Source organism: Heptranchias perlo, unplaced genomic scaffold (assembly GCF_035084215.1).
Source record: "Heptranchias perlo isolate sHepPer1 unplaced genomic scaffold, sHepPer1.hap1 HAP1_SCAFFOLD_163, whole genome shotgun sequence".
NCBI classification, from domain to species: Eukaryota; Metazoa; Chordata; class Chondrichthyes; order Hexanchiformes; family Hexanchidae; genus Heptranchias; species Heptranchias perlo.
Window position 1 is genome coordinate 339,261 of NW_027138892.1, and position 12,084 is coordinate 351,344.

Sequence of the window (12,084 nt, forward strand, 5' to 3'; positions counted from 1 at the left end):
GCACTCTCACTGTGCCTGCACCAGATGGGCACAACATTGGCCCGTGTACATTAACCTTTACACTGAGCATTTGAAATCAACCTGGAGTCCCAGCCCCACGAAACAAGATTCTTTACACCAGGGGCAGAGATCTTCAATCTTGGAAGAGAGTTCCAAGGCCACCAACTTTCAATCCTATTGGTGTTTGGACAATTAGCTCCGAACGGGAAAGTTTAACTGGAGTTTGGAGCCCGTGTGGGGATTCGAGTGATCAATGACTGCAGAGCACCAAGGGAATGATTGGGCCATCAACCAGCCGGCACCAGTAACACAGGCCAGTCCCACTGTCCCTTCAGAGCTCATTGACCTGCACAATGATGGCCGAGCAAGCCTTCACCCATTGCTGCAGCCTTCCATGGACTGGGCCTGGATACACTATTACCAGACATTCTGCCACTACTTACATGGACTCATTAAAACCTATTTCACTAACAGGAGGAACTGTGGAGGAGTGCAGAGTGTTACGAATAGTATTGAGCACTCATTGCATGCTGATTGGAGCCAGATAATGAAAAATGAGCAACCAGCCATTCGAAGATACAAGTAGTCACTGATTTATTGGTCATTTGATAACTAGTTGAACTGGGTTTGCTTGTGTTTCCTGTACAGAAACAAGGCGATCAAAGAGGCAGAGATCAGAGAGACAGCGGTCACAGTCAGGGCCAAAATCAGGACCACCTCAGACGCCACACCTAAAAAGGAACAAGAAACCAATGGTCAGTGAGGGAAGGAAATACTGAGGGGAAAATGGAAACCAGCAGTCGGCCAACTCACCACCTGGTGACCTCTCCTGCATCCTTTGCTCAACCTCATTAAGGGGCTCAGTTGCCAGGTCTGTCACATAAGGATCCAGAATGACCAGGGGTCCAAGTGAGGCCTCACCCTCCCACTTCAATTCAGCATCACTCCCTGCAATATCAAACATTCCAGTTAGAGAGGGTAAAGGGTGACCTCCAACATAGAGAGGATCAATGTCCTACCAGGTCCAGATACAAGATCCCTCCTTCCTCTGGAATCAAGTCGGAATTCCCTCGTGGCACCGCAGTTATCCAGATGACAACAGGCACACACATCATTTGTCGATTCTTCTAATGGGGTCCAGCTAAACCAGAGAATCAGTTTATCAACCAGGTTGTCCATCACCCTTTAATACAACACATCCGAGAGAGAGAGGGAACTTACATATTCTGGAAAGTACAAGCTTTGTTCATGGAATCTCTCCGATCCACTGCAGCAACTTTCAGGTGACAGGTGATGAAAATCTGAGGGACACATTCAATACAAGTTGTTATTTAGTGACCTCCTCCCAACATGGGGAACCCAATGTTTGACTTCCTCTTACCAAGGAACGGTCATCTCCAAAGAAGCGGAACGCATCCAGGTCAAACTGGAGTTTGTCCAGCTCACGTTCACCTCTTGGCAACACAAAGGTTGAAAAGGAGTCCTCAGCTTTGCTGTCCAGGAGGCAACTGAAGAAAGATTAAAAAAGGGACAAAGTGAATTTAGTGAACCTATTGAGACATAACCAGCTGGAGAAAGCAGAGAGCTCCTTACCCATGGTAGTCAATGATGTTGTATCTTGGGGTGGAATCCTTGTCTGGGCTCAATGTAGCTGCACAGCTGTCAATGTAGAGCTTCAAGGGCATGTGGTTGGTCATTGAAACAGAGGCCTCAATGTGAATGAGGTCACCCAGGTAGTAGACAGTCGAGGTGCGCTCTGTCAGCCAGTCATCTGAAGGACAAGGGTTGGAGAAACAGTGGGTGTAACTCCCAGAAGGAGACGACAGAAAAGCACTCCCCATCCACCCATCACGTACCGTTCATAAGTCGCAGTGAGAATGACAGAAGCCGTTCTCCAGACTTGGTAGAGCTGAATGGGATCCAGGTGGGCTTGATAGGGTCACTGCTCACATTGCCCTTCCTGGAAAGACAGGAGTGTAATTTCAGGACAACTTCAGATAACTGCACCTGCTGTAGACCTTATTTGCCACAGAGTAAAGATTCTTACCTAAAATAGTGGCACTCAATGGGAATGATGGCTCCATTAGTTCTCACAATGACAGATCCACGAGCATTTGGGGTGTGGTTCAGGTGGGTGGCGTAGACCAGGAAATCTCCAGCCATCTGATCGACATCAGCTTAAGGAATGAAGAGCTGGTCTCATTGGACAAAAGCTATTTCTGGTAATTTTCCTGCCCTGTGAAGCAACAGTTTGAGGAGCAGCTGAAACCCCTCAATGACATGATTGAAGCAGCTCCACCATAGGTGGAAGTTGCCTGGAGCAGCCTCTGTTACTCTGCTCAGTCCACCTTCTATTACAGGAGACTTCAGGCCTGCAATCAGAAACCCTGAACTGATTGGCACAGCTGAATTTGATGAGCATCATTTCCCATATAGAATGGAGCTTTCACCTGAAGGGGCTTCAAGTTACCCCTGATAAGGAGCACAAAACACAACATCACTTTTAAACCTCATCTGTGGCTGTGGAATCAAGGGGATTGGCAGGTGTAATAACCAAAAGTGGAGTTCCCCTTTAATACATTGTATCCCAATTATTATTCCACTTGTTTCATCTTTCAAGAGAACTCTCAACAGGAACTTCCACACTGAACATTCATTGACCACAAGTTGAGGCAACAGGCCTGAATATCCACAGGAAGGCAAAGAAAAGATAAATCAATTAAAGCACGAAAGAACAGAGTGGTTTGGAGAAATGTAGGTGAAGGTTCAAGGTCAATAGAATTGAATCTCAGAGTTAGAGAGTAATAATGACCCATTTAAGAAAGATGCAGTCCCTCAGTGACAAGTTGAAGTTCTTTTCAAATATAAAGCTAAGATTGACATGTCAACATAAAGAAGTAGTTTCACACAGGGTGATATTTAACAGTGGGCAAGAATTTATACACAGATTTCATTCAGGGATCTCCTCAGTGGCTGGAGTTTCACCCGATGTTAATGAGTTCAGAGTGGGCAATAATCTGCACAGTGAAATTGGAGCAAGAGTTGAGGAATCACATTACCTGCAATCTGCTGCCACATTCATGTAGCCCATAGTCAAAGAGGACAGTGTGGTTCTGAGAGTAGATCCTAGTTGGCCGACAACCTGCTGTCCCCAGGGTCAGGTCAGCAGCTTTAATCAGGTGCCTGGTTCTAAATAAATCCATGTCTACCCTCACCAGCAGGTTCTGCTCTCCACACTGCACCGTCACAGTCTGCAGTGGAGACAGACTTCTCCCCTCAGACACACTGAAATGGGAACCAAAGGGAGGGACAGGGGGAGGGACTCTCTGGGGCACAGGGGTGGGTTTTACTCTTCTCCATAGAAATCTCTGCCCTCGAAACTGTTGCCAAGTATCAGAGCAACAAACTACTCCAACGAACACCAGGAACAAACCTCTCACTACAAAACCCCCCCATGATACCAAACAACTCAACGATCATTTTACCCACCAACCAGCACCTTTTATACACTGCAGTCACCTGATTCCAATTCAATGAGTCGCTGTTGTGATGCGATTGGATGTCTTTCAGAAAAAAAACTCAATGTCTTTTTTTTTGGATCAAGGCAGTGACAAAAGCCTCGGACTCTCACAGTACTTCACCTGCAAGTAAAAATGCAAGAAAACTAGTGAGGACCTGTCAACATTTCACTGGCGACAGTCACCCCATTGAAACTGAACCTTTTCAGTCAAATGTTGACAAGCACTTGACCAGGTTTCTGCTCTTTTTTTTTTTTATTTCTCTCTTTTCTTTTTTTTTTCTTTTTTTTTTTTCTTTTTCTTTTTATCTAAAAAAAGAAAAGAAAAAAAGATGGAGATCGTGAGCGGTGTAACTGAGTTTTTTTTTTCCTTTTCCTTTTTTGTGCATTAGGCCCCCCTTTTATAAGAAGGGGGGGTGTGGGGTGTGCTTAAATACTAAAAACCAAATAAACCAAAACCAAGTGTTCAAATTAAAATTTTATTATCCTCGTCCAGGATGCACTCCAGCCCCTGCGGTGCCCACCGGCCGCGGAAAGCCTCGAGCGTACCGGCAGACACCGCGTGCTCCATCTCCAGGGCCACCCGGGCGCGGAGCATTCCGCGGAAGAGAGGCAGACAGGCCGAGCGACCGCCCCCACGGACCACGATCATCCGAGACCTGTGGATGGCCACCTTGGACAGGCCCAGGAGCAGGCCCACGAGAACGTCCACCGACCTGCCCGCCCCCCTCCTCACCGGGCGGCCAAAGATCAGGAGCGTGGGACTGAAATGCAGCCAGAACTTGAGGAGCAGCCCCTTCAAATAATGGAACAGGGGCTGCAGTCTCGCACACCCAGTGTACAGATGGAACACGGACTCCTCCAGGCCGCAGAAATCACAAGCGGCCTGGGTGTCCGTGAAATGGCGTAACCGCCGGTTGCACGCGACTGCTCCGTGCGCCACCCTCCACCCCAGATCCCCAAAGTAACACGGGAGGACCCCTGTATAGAGAGCCTCCCAATGGGGACCCCCGTCTCCGCCGGACGGCAGGCTGGCACGCCAGGGCGTGTCCGGCCGAGAGACGAGGGCGAGGAAGTGGATGGTGTGCAGGAGCAGCCCGTACAGGAAATCCCTCCGCGCGGTGTGAAACGGCACGGAGGGAATTTCCGAGAGACGACTCAAGTTGTGAGGCGCGGCCCCCCGAGGGAGGTTCCGGGGTTTGGCGCCGAGGAGGAACTCCGTCCGAACGGGGGTCAGGTCGGACGGGATGGCTCCGCACGCCTGAGCCGCCTCCACATCCCGAGTGGAGTCAGGGCCGAGCGCCGATTTCAACGCCCGGATGGCGATGGCCGCGTCCCCGGCACGCCACGAGGACATCCGTGCGGCGAGCGCCCACGGCTCCAACCAACCCGACCCACCGCCATCCAGGACGTCCCTGACTCTGGTCACCCGACTGGCCACGGCCCTCCGCACCGACAGCCGCGAGCGGCCGAAGCCGATATCGCGGAGGAACGGATTCCCGAGCAGCGGCTCCTGCAGGACGGCCGCTACCCCTGACGGGCGAGAGCTCCGACCGGAGGCGACCATGTTCCAGACCCTGAGCAGATCCTGGTAAAAGACAGGCAGCTCCTGCAAAGACATGCGGCCGCCCACCAGCGAGATGAACAGGAGCTGCGTGTCGTAGTTCAGGCCGTGCAGCTGGCGGAAAAAATACGTCGCCAGCGCACGCCATCTAAGAGGACGCTCAACGTACAGGTATCGCCGCAGCGTCCGAAGGCGGAAAGTTGCCACCTGGGTGCGGACGCACACCAGCCCCTGACCGCCCTCCCTAAGCGGGAGACTCAGGACCGCGGCAGCGACCCAGTGTATCCCTCTGGCCCAGAAGAAGTCGACAAACTTCTTCTGAATCTTGGCGACAAAGTCAGGGGGGGGGGTCAAAGTGACCAACCGGTACCACAACATGGCGGCCACCAGCTGGTTTATGACCAGCACACGACCCCTGTAGGATAACACTCGGAGCAGTCCTGTCCAGCGCGCCAGGCGAGCGGCGACTTTGGCCTCCAGCTCTTCCCAGTTCGCCGGCCAGGCTTCCTCGGCAGGGCCGAGGTAGACTCCCATGTACCGGAGGTGCGTGGTACTCCAGGCGAAAGGCCTGAGCTCCTCCGGCAGGGAGTCCACCCGCCACTGACCCACCAGGAGTCCGGAACATTTCTCCCAGTTGATCCTTGCGGAGGACGCCGCAGAGTAGACCTCTTGGCACTCGCGCATCCTCCGCAAGTCAAGGGGATCCGTGACCACGAGGACCACGTCGTCGGCGTAAGCCGAAAGGACGACCTCCACGTCCGGCTCGCGCAGAGCCAGTCCCGACAGCCTCTTTCGCAAGAGGCGCAGGAAAGGCTCCACGCAGACGGTGTATAATTGGCCGGACATGGGGCACCCCTGACGCACTCCTCTCCCGAAGCGAAGGGGCGCCGTCAAGGATCCGTTAACCTTAATCAGACACTCCGCGGCGGCGTACACAAGTCGGATCCGAGCGACGAAATGCGACCCGAACCCGAAAGCGCGCAGAGTCCCGAATAGGTACTCGTGATCCACCCTGTCGAACGCCTTCTCCTGATCTAAGGAAAGGAAGGCGACCGACAGACCAGCCCTCTGGGAATGGTGGATCAGGTCCCGGACCAAATGGATGTTATCGTGGATCTTCCGGCCCGGGACCGTGTAGGACTGGTCGGGGTGGATCATGTGGGCCAGCACGGTGCCCAGGCGAGCAGACATCGCCTTGGCAAAGACCTTATAATCCGTGCTGAGGAGGGAGACCGGGCGCCAGTTTTTAAGGTTGCGGAGATCCCCCTTCTTGGGCAGCAGGACCACGACCGCCCTGCGCCACGAAAGGGGCATCTCCCCGGTCGCCAGACATTCCCCCAGGACCCGCGCATAGTCGCCCCCCAGGACGTCCCAGAAGGCCCTGAGGAACTCCACGGTCAGCCCATCCAGCCCCGGGGATTTGCCCCTAGAGAGCTGGTGGAGGGCGCCGGTCAGCTCCGCCAAACTGAGCGGAGCGTCCAGACGCTCGGCGTCCTCCGGGCCGACCTTCGGCAAGTCCTCCCACAAAACTCTGCGCGCCTCCTCGCTGGACGGATCCGGAGAGAACAGAGCCTCGTAGAAAGATCGAGCACGGGCCCTGACTCCCTCCGGGTCCGAGACGAGGGACCCGTCGTCGGCCAGCAGCGTAAGGAGCTGCTTACGAGCCCCCCGCCGCTTTTCCAGCGAGTAGAAGAAGGGAGAGCCGCGGTCCAGGTCCCGCAGGAGCTGGAGCCGCGACCTCATGTACGCTCCTCGGGACCCGACCAGTTGCAGGTCCCTCAGAGCGTCCTTCCTCTCCTCGTACACCTGCCGCAGGGCCGGATCCTCGGCGGCCTGGCCGAGACGGGACTCCAGGCCAAGCACCTCCTGCTCCAACCGCCTGACCTCGGACTCCCGCCTCTTAGTCGACCCCCTCGCGTACTCTTGACAGAAGAGGCGGACGTGAGCCTTGCCCACGTCCCACCATAGCCTCAAGGAGGAGAAGCCTCCCCGCTTCCCTCTCCAGTCGCTCCAGAACAGACGGAACGAGTCCCGGAACCGCGCGTCCTCCAGCAGCCGGTTGTTAAAGTGCCAGTACGCGGACCCCGACCGGGCGCGGAACAGAGCGAGCTCCATCCACACCAGGTGGTGGTCCGAGCACGACACCGGCCGGATGGAGGCCGACGGGACGCAGGAGGCGTACGCCCGCGAAACGTACAGGCGGTCGATTCTGGTGCTCCCTCCTGCAGCCCTCACAAAGGTGAACTGGCCGGAGTCGGGATGGAGATTCCGCCAGACGTCCACCAAGTCGAAGGACCCGACCAGGTCCCTCAACTTCTCCGTCGCCGTTCGGGCACGCGCGGGACCGGAGCGGTCCCTCGCCTCGAGGGTACGGTTAAAATCCCCCCCGAGGATAATGCACTCGCCGGCGTCGACGGAGTTCAGGTCAGTGGACACTTCCTCAAAGAAGCTCACTTGCTCGGCTCCGGACCAGGGGGCGTACACGTTCACCAGGTGAAGCGGCACGTCCCCGTGGCGAAGGGCTACGTGGAGCAAGCGGCCCGGCACCGGCTCCTTGACCCCCAAGATCTCCGGCTGAAAAGTCGGGGCCAACAAGATGGCCACCCCGCTCGAAACGCTGGCGAGGTGACTCAAGTAGACCCCCCCTCCCCATTCCAGGATCCACGTGGCCTCGTCTCCCGGAACGGTGTGGGTTTCCTGCAGAAAGCACACCGCATACTTCCCGTCCCGAAGGACCGAGAACTTGTCAAATCGACGGCGGGCGTCTCTGCCGCCGTTGATGTTGAGGCTGGCTATGGTTATCTCCATGGCAAGAGCACAGCGCAACCTACTTAAACCTAATGCGCGGAGGGAGCGGGGCCGCGAGTCGACCGCCACTCCCTCAAGAGCCCGGTAAGGAGGGATCTGAGCCGACGCAGCCCGACCCTGCCGCCGCCCTCCTCCGCGGCCACGGACGCGACGGCGGCCAGGACCGAGTGGATTAACTGCGCCGGCTCCGACCAACGGTCGAGGGCCAGCCGGACGCCATCGCGACGATGGCTCCAAACGGACACAAAATCCCGGAGCTCCTCAACGGGGATGAGGGGAGACTCGGTGTCGGGCACGAGGGCGTCCACCACCTCACTGGTGGCGAACTCCAAATCCTCCCCAGTGCCCACCACCGAGTCCCCGTCCTCCTCCGGATCATCGTCGCTCGCGGCCGACCCACTCCCCGCACAGGGTGCGGAGAACGAGACGGCCGCGCCGGCCGGCCCCGCCTCTGTCACGATCCCACCCCCCGGATCGTCGGCAGAGGAGTCCCCCCCGGGCTCTACCGGGGGCTCCGGGTCAGAGGGCGGCGCCGGGCGGGGACCCTCCCCATCCTCCGGGCGGTGAAAAACAGGCACCCGGATATAGGGGCAAACCGGGGAAACCGGGGAGAACGTATACTCCAGTTCTCCCACCTCCCCCGGCTCCGTGCCCAGATACTGGGAGGAGGGGGTCCCCCCACCCACGTCGCCACCGACCGACCCGGCCCGTGAGATATTTTTATTAAACCCCGCCACCAGGTCGAGCAGGTCCTGGGAGAGGTCGAGCCGAGGGCAGACGAATCCGGCCTCTTCGGCCTCGCCCGCCCCGGCACCCAGGACGCCCGACCCAGTGAACGGGGTACGTATGTCTATGGGCGGATCCGCGACCCCCCCTATCAGCAGGGTCTCTCCATCCCCCCCGGGCGGCACGGGCACGATCTCCTCCCCCCGAGAGGCAGAAGACCCCCGCCGCTGTTTAGATGTAACGGGTGGGGCCGCAGGATCCGCGAGTGGCGCCAACTCCCCATCCACGGGGGGCCGTCCCTTAGCAGGTTTCCCCCCCACTTCCAGGGAGTGGCGCCTTTTCTTCTTGCCGGAGGGTCGCGGAGGGAGGGGGAGCTCCATGTCTGCTGGGGCCCCCACCTCCGCTCCCTCCTGACTACCCGCCAGCCCGGGCTCTGTCGCGACCGCGAGATGTTGATCAGCCGCGGTCACGACCACGGCCTTGGGCTGGCTAGAACCGTTAACGTCCCGGGGACCAGCCTCCTGGTGCCTCGTCTTCTTCAGCGCTTTTCGCGGCCGAGGGTGCCCTCCTTCCCCCCCGGCGGAGGCCTCGTCGGCAACCTCCGCCCGCGCAGTTGACTCTCCCGACGCGGGGGCGGGGTTAGGGGGAGGAGCGGTGGCGGCGCCAGCCTTGGCCGCCGTAGCTTGTTTGGCGGCCTGGGAGGCGGGGCAGTTCTTCTTTAGGTGCCCCACCTCCTTACAGGCATGGCACCGCCCACCCTCCGCCGTCCAGAAGACACGGTGGGCTGTCCCCTCATGGAGGGCGTTAAAGCCCCCCTCCGTCACCTCCTCCCGTGCCAGTGTAATAAAGGCTTGGCGACGGAAGGAGTAAACATGCCGGAGGCTGTTATCCTTGAGGCCGAGCGTCAGCGGCGTTATCCCCGACCTCACCTCCCCCAGTTGACGCAGGTGGGGGAGGAGGAGCTCATCCGGAAGGCAGGGCGGGACGTTGGAGATGACAACCCGCTGCGCGGTGGCCTCCAGCGGGTCCACCAGCAGGAAAGTCCCGCCCACCGTGAGCCCCTTGCTCAGGGCCAGGGACACCGCCCGCTCGGACCTCAAAAAGACAACAGCCTTCCCGTAGACCTTGGAGGCCGCAACGATGGCCGAGGGGCCGACAACCTCGGCCATGGCCTTCACGCAGGCCTCAATGGTCATGTTGGGGTGGGCGTAGGCCTTGACCCCATTCTTCCTCGTCAAGAGGCGAAACGGCGCCGGCCCAGCAGGAGCGGCAGAAACAGCAGGAGCGGCCGCCGCGGCAACTCCCGCATACGTCCTGCTGGGTCCCGGCACCGGCGAAGATGGTGACGCCATAGTCTCAGGCCGATGGATGGAGACGGCCTTAATGGACGTCGGGATAACCGCCTCTCCCACGTCTGCCAATATTAATTTGGGAGAGGGGCTCCTTTGTCCGATGTTTATGTCTTAAAAGGTATAGCTCGCAAGAGCAGGAGAGCAAGTGAGGGAGGGATGGCGCCCAAAGAAAGGAGGGAGTCCGCAGGGGTGGGCTGCCGCTGAAGTGGGTCGAAGAGGGGCGGGGCTGCACCTTCTTCCTTCTGGTGGGCAGTGGGGAGGAGATGTCTTCCCCTAGACAGCCGAAGCTGCCTCGGCTCAGTCCTCCAAGGATGGAAACAAAAGAAAAGTAACTTCACCCAGGCAGCTCCAGCTGTCCTGGGCCAGACACTTGGGGGGGACCCCTGTCCTCTGAAGTCCTCTTCCTCCCCCTACCTTCAGCCGACACACCTCACTGCACCGACCACCTCTTCCTCCCACTGGTTGGTGCTCTTTTTCTCCTTCTCCCTCCCTCCTTGTTGATGGTGGTTTCTCCTTCTCCCCAAGGGACCCAGGCAAGGGCCTGCTCTCTCTGCTCTCCACTCCACTCAGTGGCAGTCCAGCCACAAACACCTCCAAGGCCTTGCTGGTCTGTATTGCAAAGCTCTGATTGGCTCTGGATATCAATCTCTCCCCCAGAGCCCTGTCCTTTGTTAATTGGTGCCTGGATTCATGGAAGATTTTTTTTTTTTTTTTTTTTTTTCTCTTTTTTTTCTTATTAGGCCCCCCTTTTATAAGAAGGGGGGGTGTGGGGTGTGCTTAAATACTAAAAACCAAATAAACCAAAACCAAGTGTTCAAATTAAAATTTTATTTTCCTCGTCCAGGATGCACTCCAGCCCCTGCGGTGCCCACCGGCCGCGGAAAGCCTCGAGCGTACCGGCAGACACCGCGTGCTCCATCTCCAGGGCCACCCGGGCGCGGAGCATTCCGCGGAAGAGAGGCAGACAGGCCGAGCGACCGCCCCCACGGACCACGATCATCCTAGACCTGTGGATGGCCACCTTGGACAGGCCCAGGAGCAGGCCCACGAGAACGTCCACCGACCTGCCCGCCCCCCTCCTCACCGGGCGGCCAAAGATCAGGAGCGTGGGACTGAAGTGCAGCCAGAACTTGAGGAGCAGCCCCTTCAAATAATGGAACAGGGGCTGCAGTCTCGCACACCCAGTGTACAGATGGAACACGGACTCCTCCAGGCCGCAGAAATCACAAGCGGCCTGGGTGTCCGTGAAATGGCGTAACCGCCGGTTGCACGCGACTGCTCCGTGCGCCACCCTCCACCCCAGATCCCCAAAGTAACACGGGAGGACCCCTGTATAGAGAGCCTCCCACTGGGGACCCCCGTCTCCGCCGGACGGCAGGCTGGCACGCCAGGGCGTGTCCGGCCGAGAGACGAGGGCGAGGAAGTGGATGGTGTGCAGGAGCAGCCCGTACAGGAAATCCCTCCGCGCGGTGTGAAACGGCACGGAGGGAATTTCCGAGAGACGACTCAAGTTGTGAGGCGCGGCCCCCCGAGGGAGGTTCCGGGGTTTGGCGCCGAGGAGGAACTCCGTCCGAACGGGGGTCAGGTCGGACGGGATGGCTCCGCACGCCTGAGCCGCCTCCACACCCCGAGTGGAGTCAGGGCCGAGCGCCGATTTCAACGCCCGGATGGCGATGGCCGCGTCCCCGGCACGCCACGAGGACATCCGTGCGGCGAGCGCCCACGGCTCCAACCAACCCGACCCACCGCCATCCAGGACGTCCCTGACTCTGGTCACCCGACTGGCCACGGCCCTCCGCACCGACAGCCGCGAGTGGCCGAAGCCGATATCGCGGAGGAACGGATTCCCGAGCAGCGGCTCCTGCAGGACGGCCGCTACCCCTGACGGGCGAGAGCTCCGACTGGAGGCGACCATGTTCCAGACCCTGAGCAGATCCTGGTAAAAGACAGGCAGCTCCTGCAAAGACGTGCGGCCGCCCACCAGCGAGATGAACAGGAGCTGCGTGTCGTAGTTCAGGCCGTGCAGCTGGCGGAAAAAATACGTCGCCAGCGCACGCCATCTAAGAGGACGCTCAACGTACAGGTATCGCCGCAGCGTCCGAAGGCGGAAAGTTGCC

At 58.3% G+C, this 12,084-nt stretch overlaps 1 protein-coding gene across 2 annotated transcripts; it reads right to left on the minus strand.

The window, feature by feature from the left end:
• Positions 1-569: 569 nt before the first annotated feature.
• On the minus strand, positions 570-3,436 carry LOC137309376 (zona pellucida sperm-binding protein 3-like). 2 transcript variants are annotated; one of them, XM_067977624.1, is made up of 9 exons: positions 3,060-3,436; positions 2,048-2,163; positions 1,857-1,960; positions 1,594-1,771; positions 1,382-1,508; positions 1,222-1,301; positions 1,020-1,141; positions 814-948; positions 570-731 (listed from the first exon to the last, which is right to left on the minus strand). In XM_067977624.1, exons 1-9 carry the CDS (start codon positions 3,201-3,203, stop codon positions 613-615), a joined length of 1,125 nt encoding a protein of 374 aa, XP_067833725.1. In that variant the 5' UTR covers positions 3,204-3,436; the 3' UTR covers positions 570-612. The 2 variants fall into 2 exon arrangements, with proteins under 2 accessions (XP_067833725.1, XP_067833727.1); XM_067977626.1 differs by having other exon boundaries at positions 2,048-2,236; positions 3,060-3,141.
• Between the last annotated feature and the right edge of the window lie 8,648 nt (positions 3,437-12,084).

Coding starts and splice junctions, on each gene's coding strand:
- LOC137309376 (XM_067977624.1), bottom strand. CDS start 3,203: ATGGATTTATTTAGAACCAGGCACCTGATTAAAGCTGCTGACCTGACC. Junction 1,961..2,047: donor ATTGAGTGCCACTATTTTAG/GTAAGAATCTTT, acceptor CTGTCTTTCCAG/GAAGGGCAATGTGAGCAGTG. Junction 1,302..1,381: donor TTGGAGATGACCGTTCCTTG/GTAAGAGGAAGT, acceptor TGTGTCCCTCAG/ATTTTCATCACCTGTCACCT.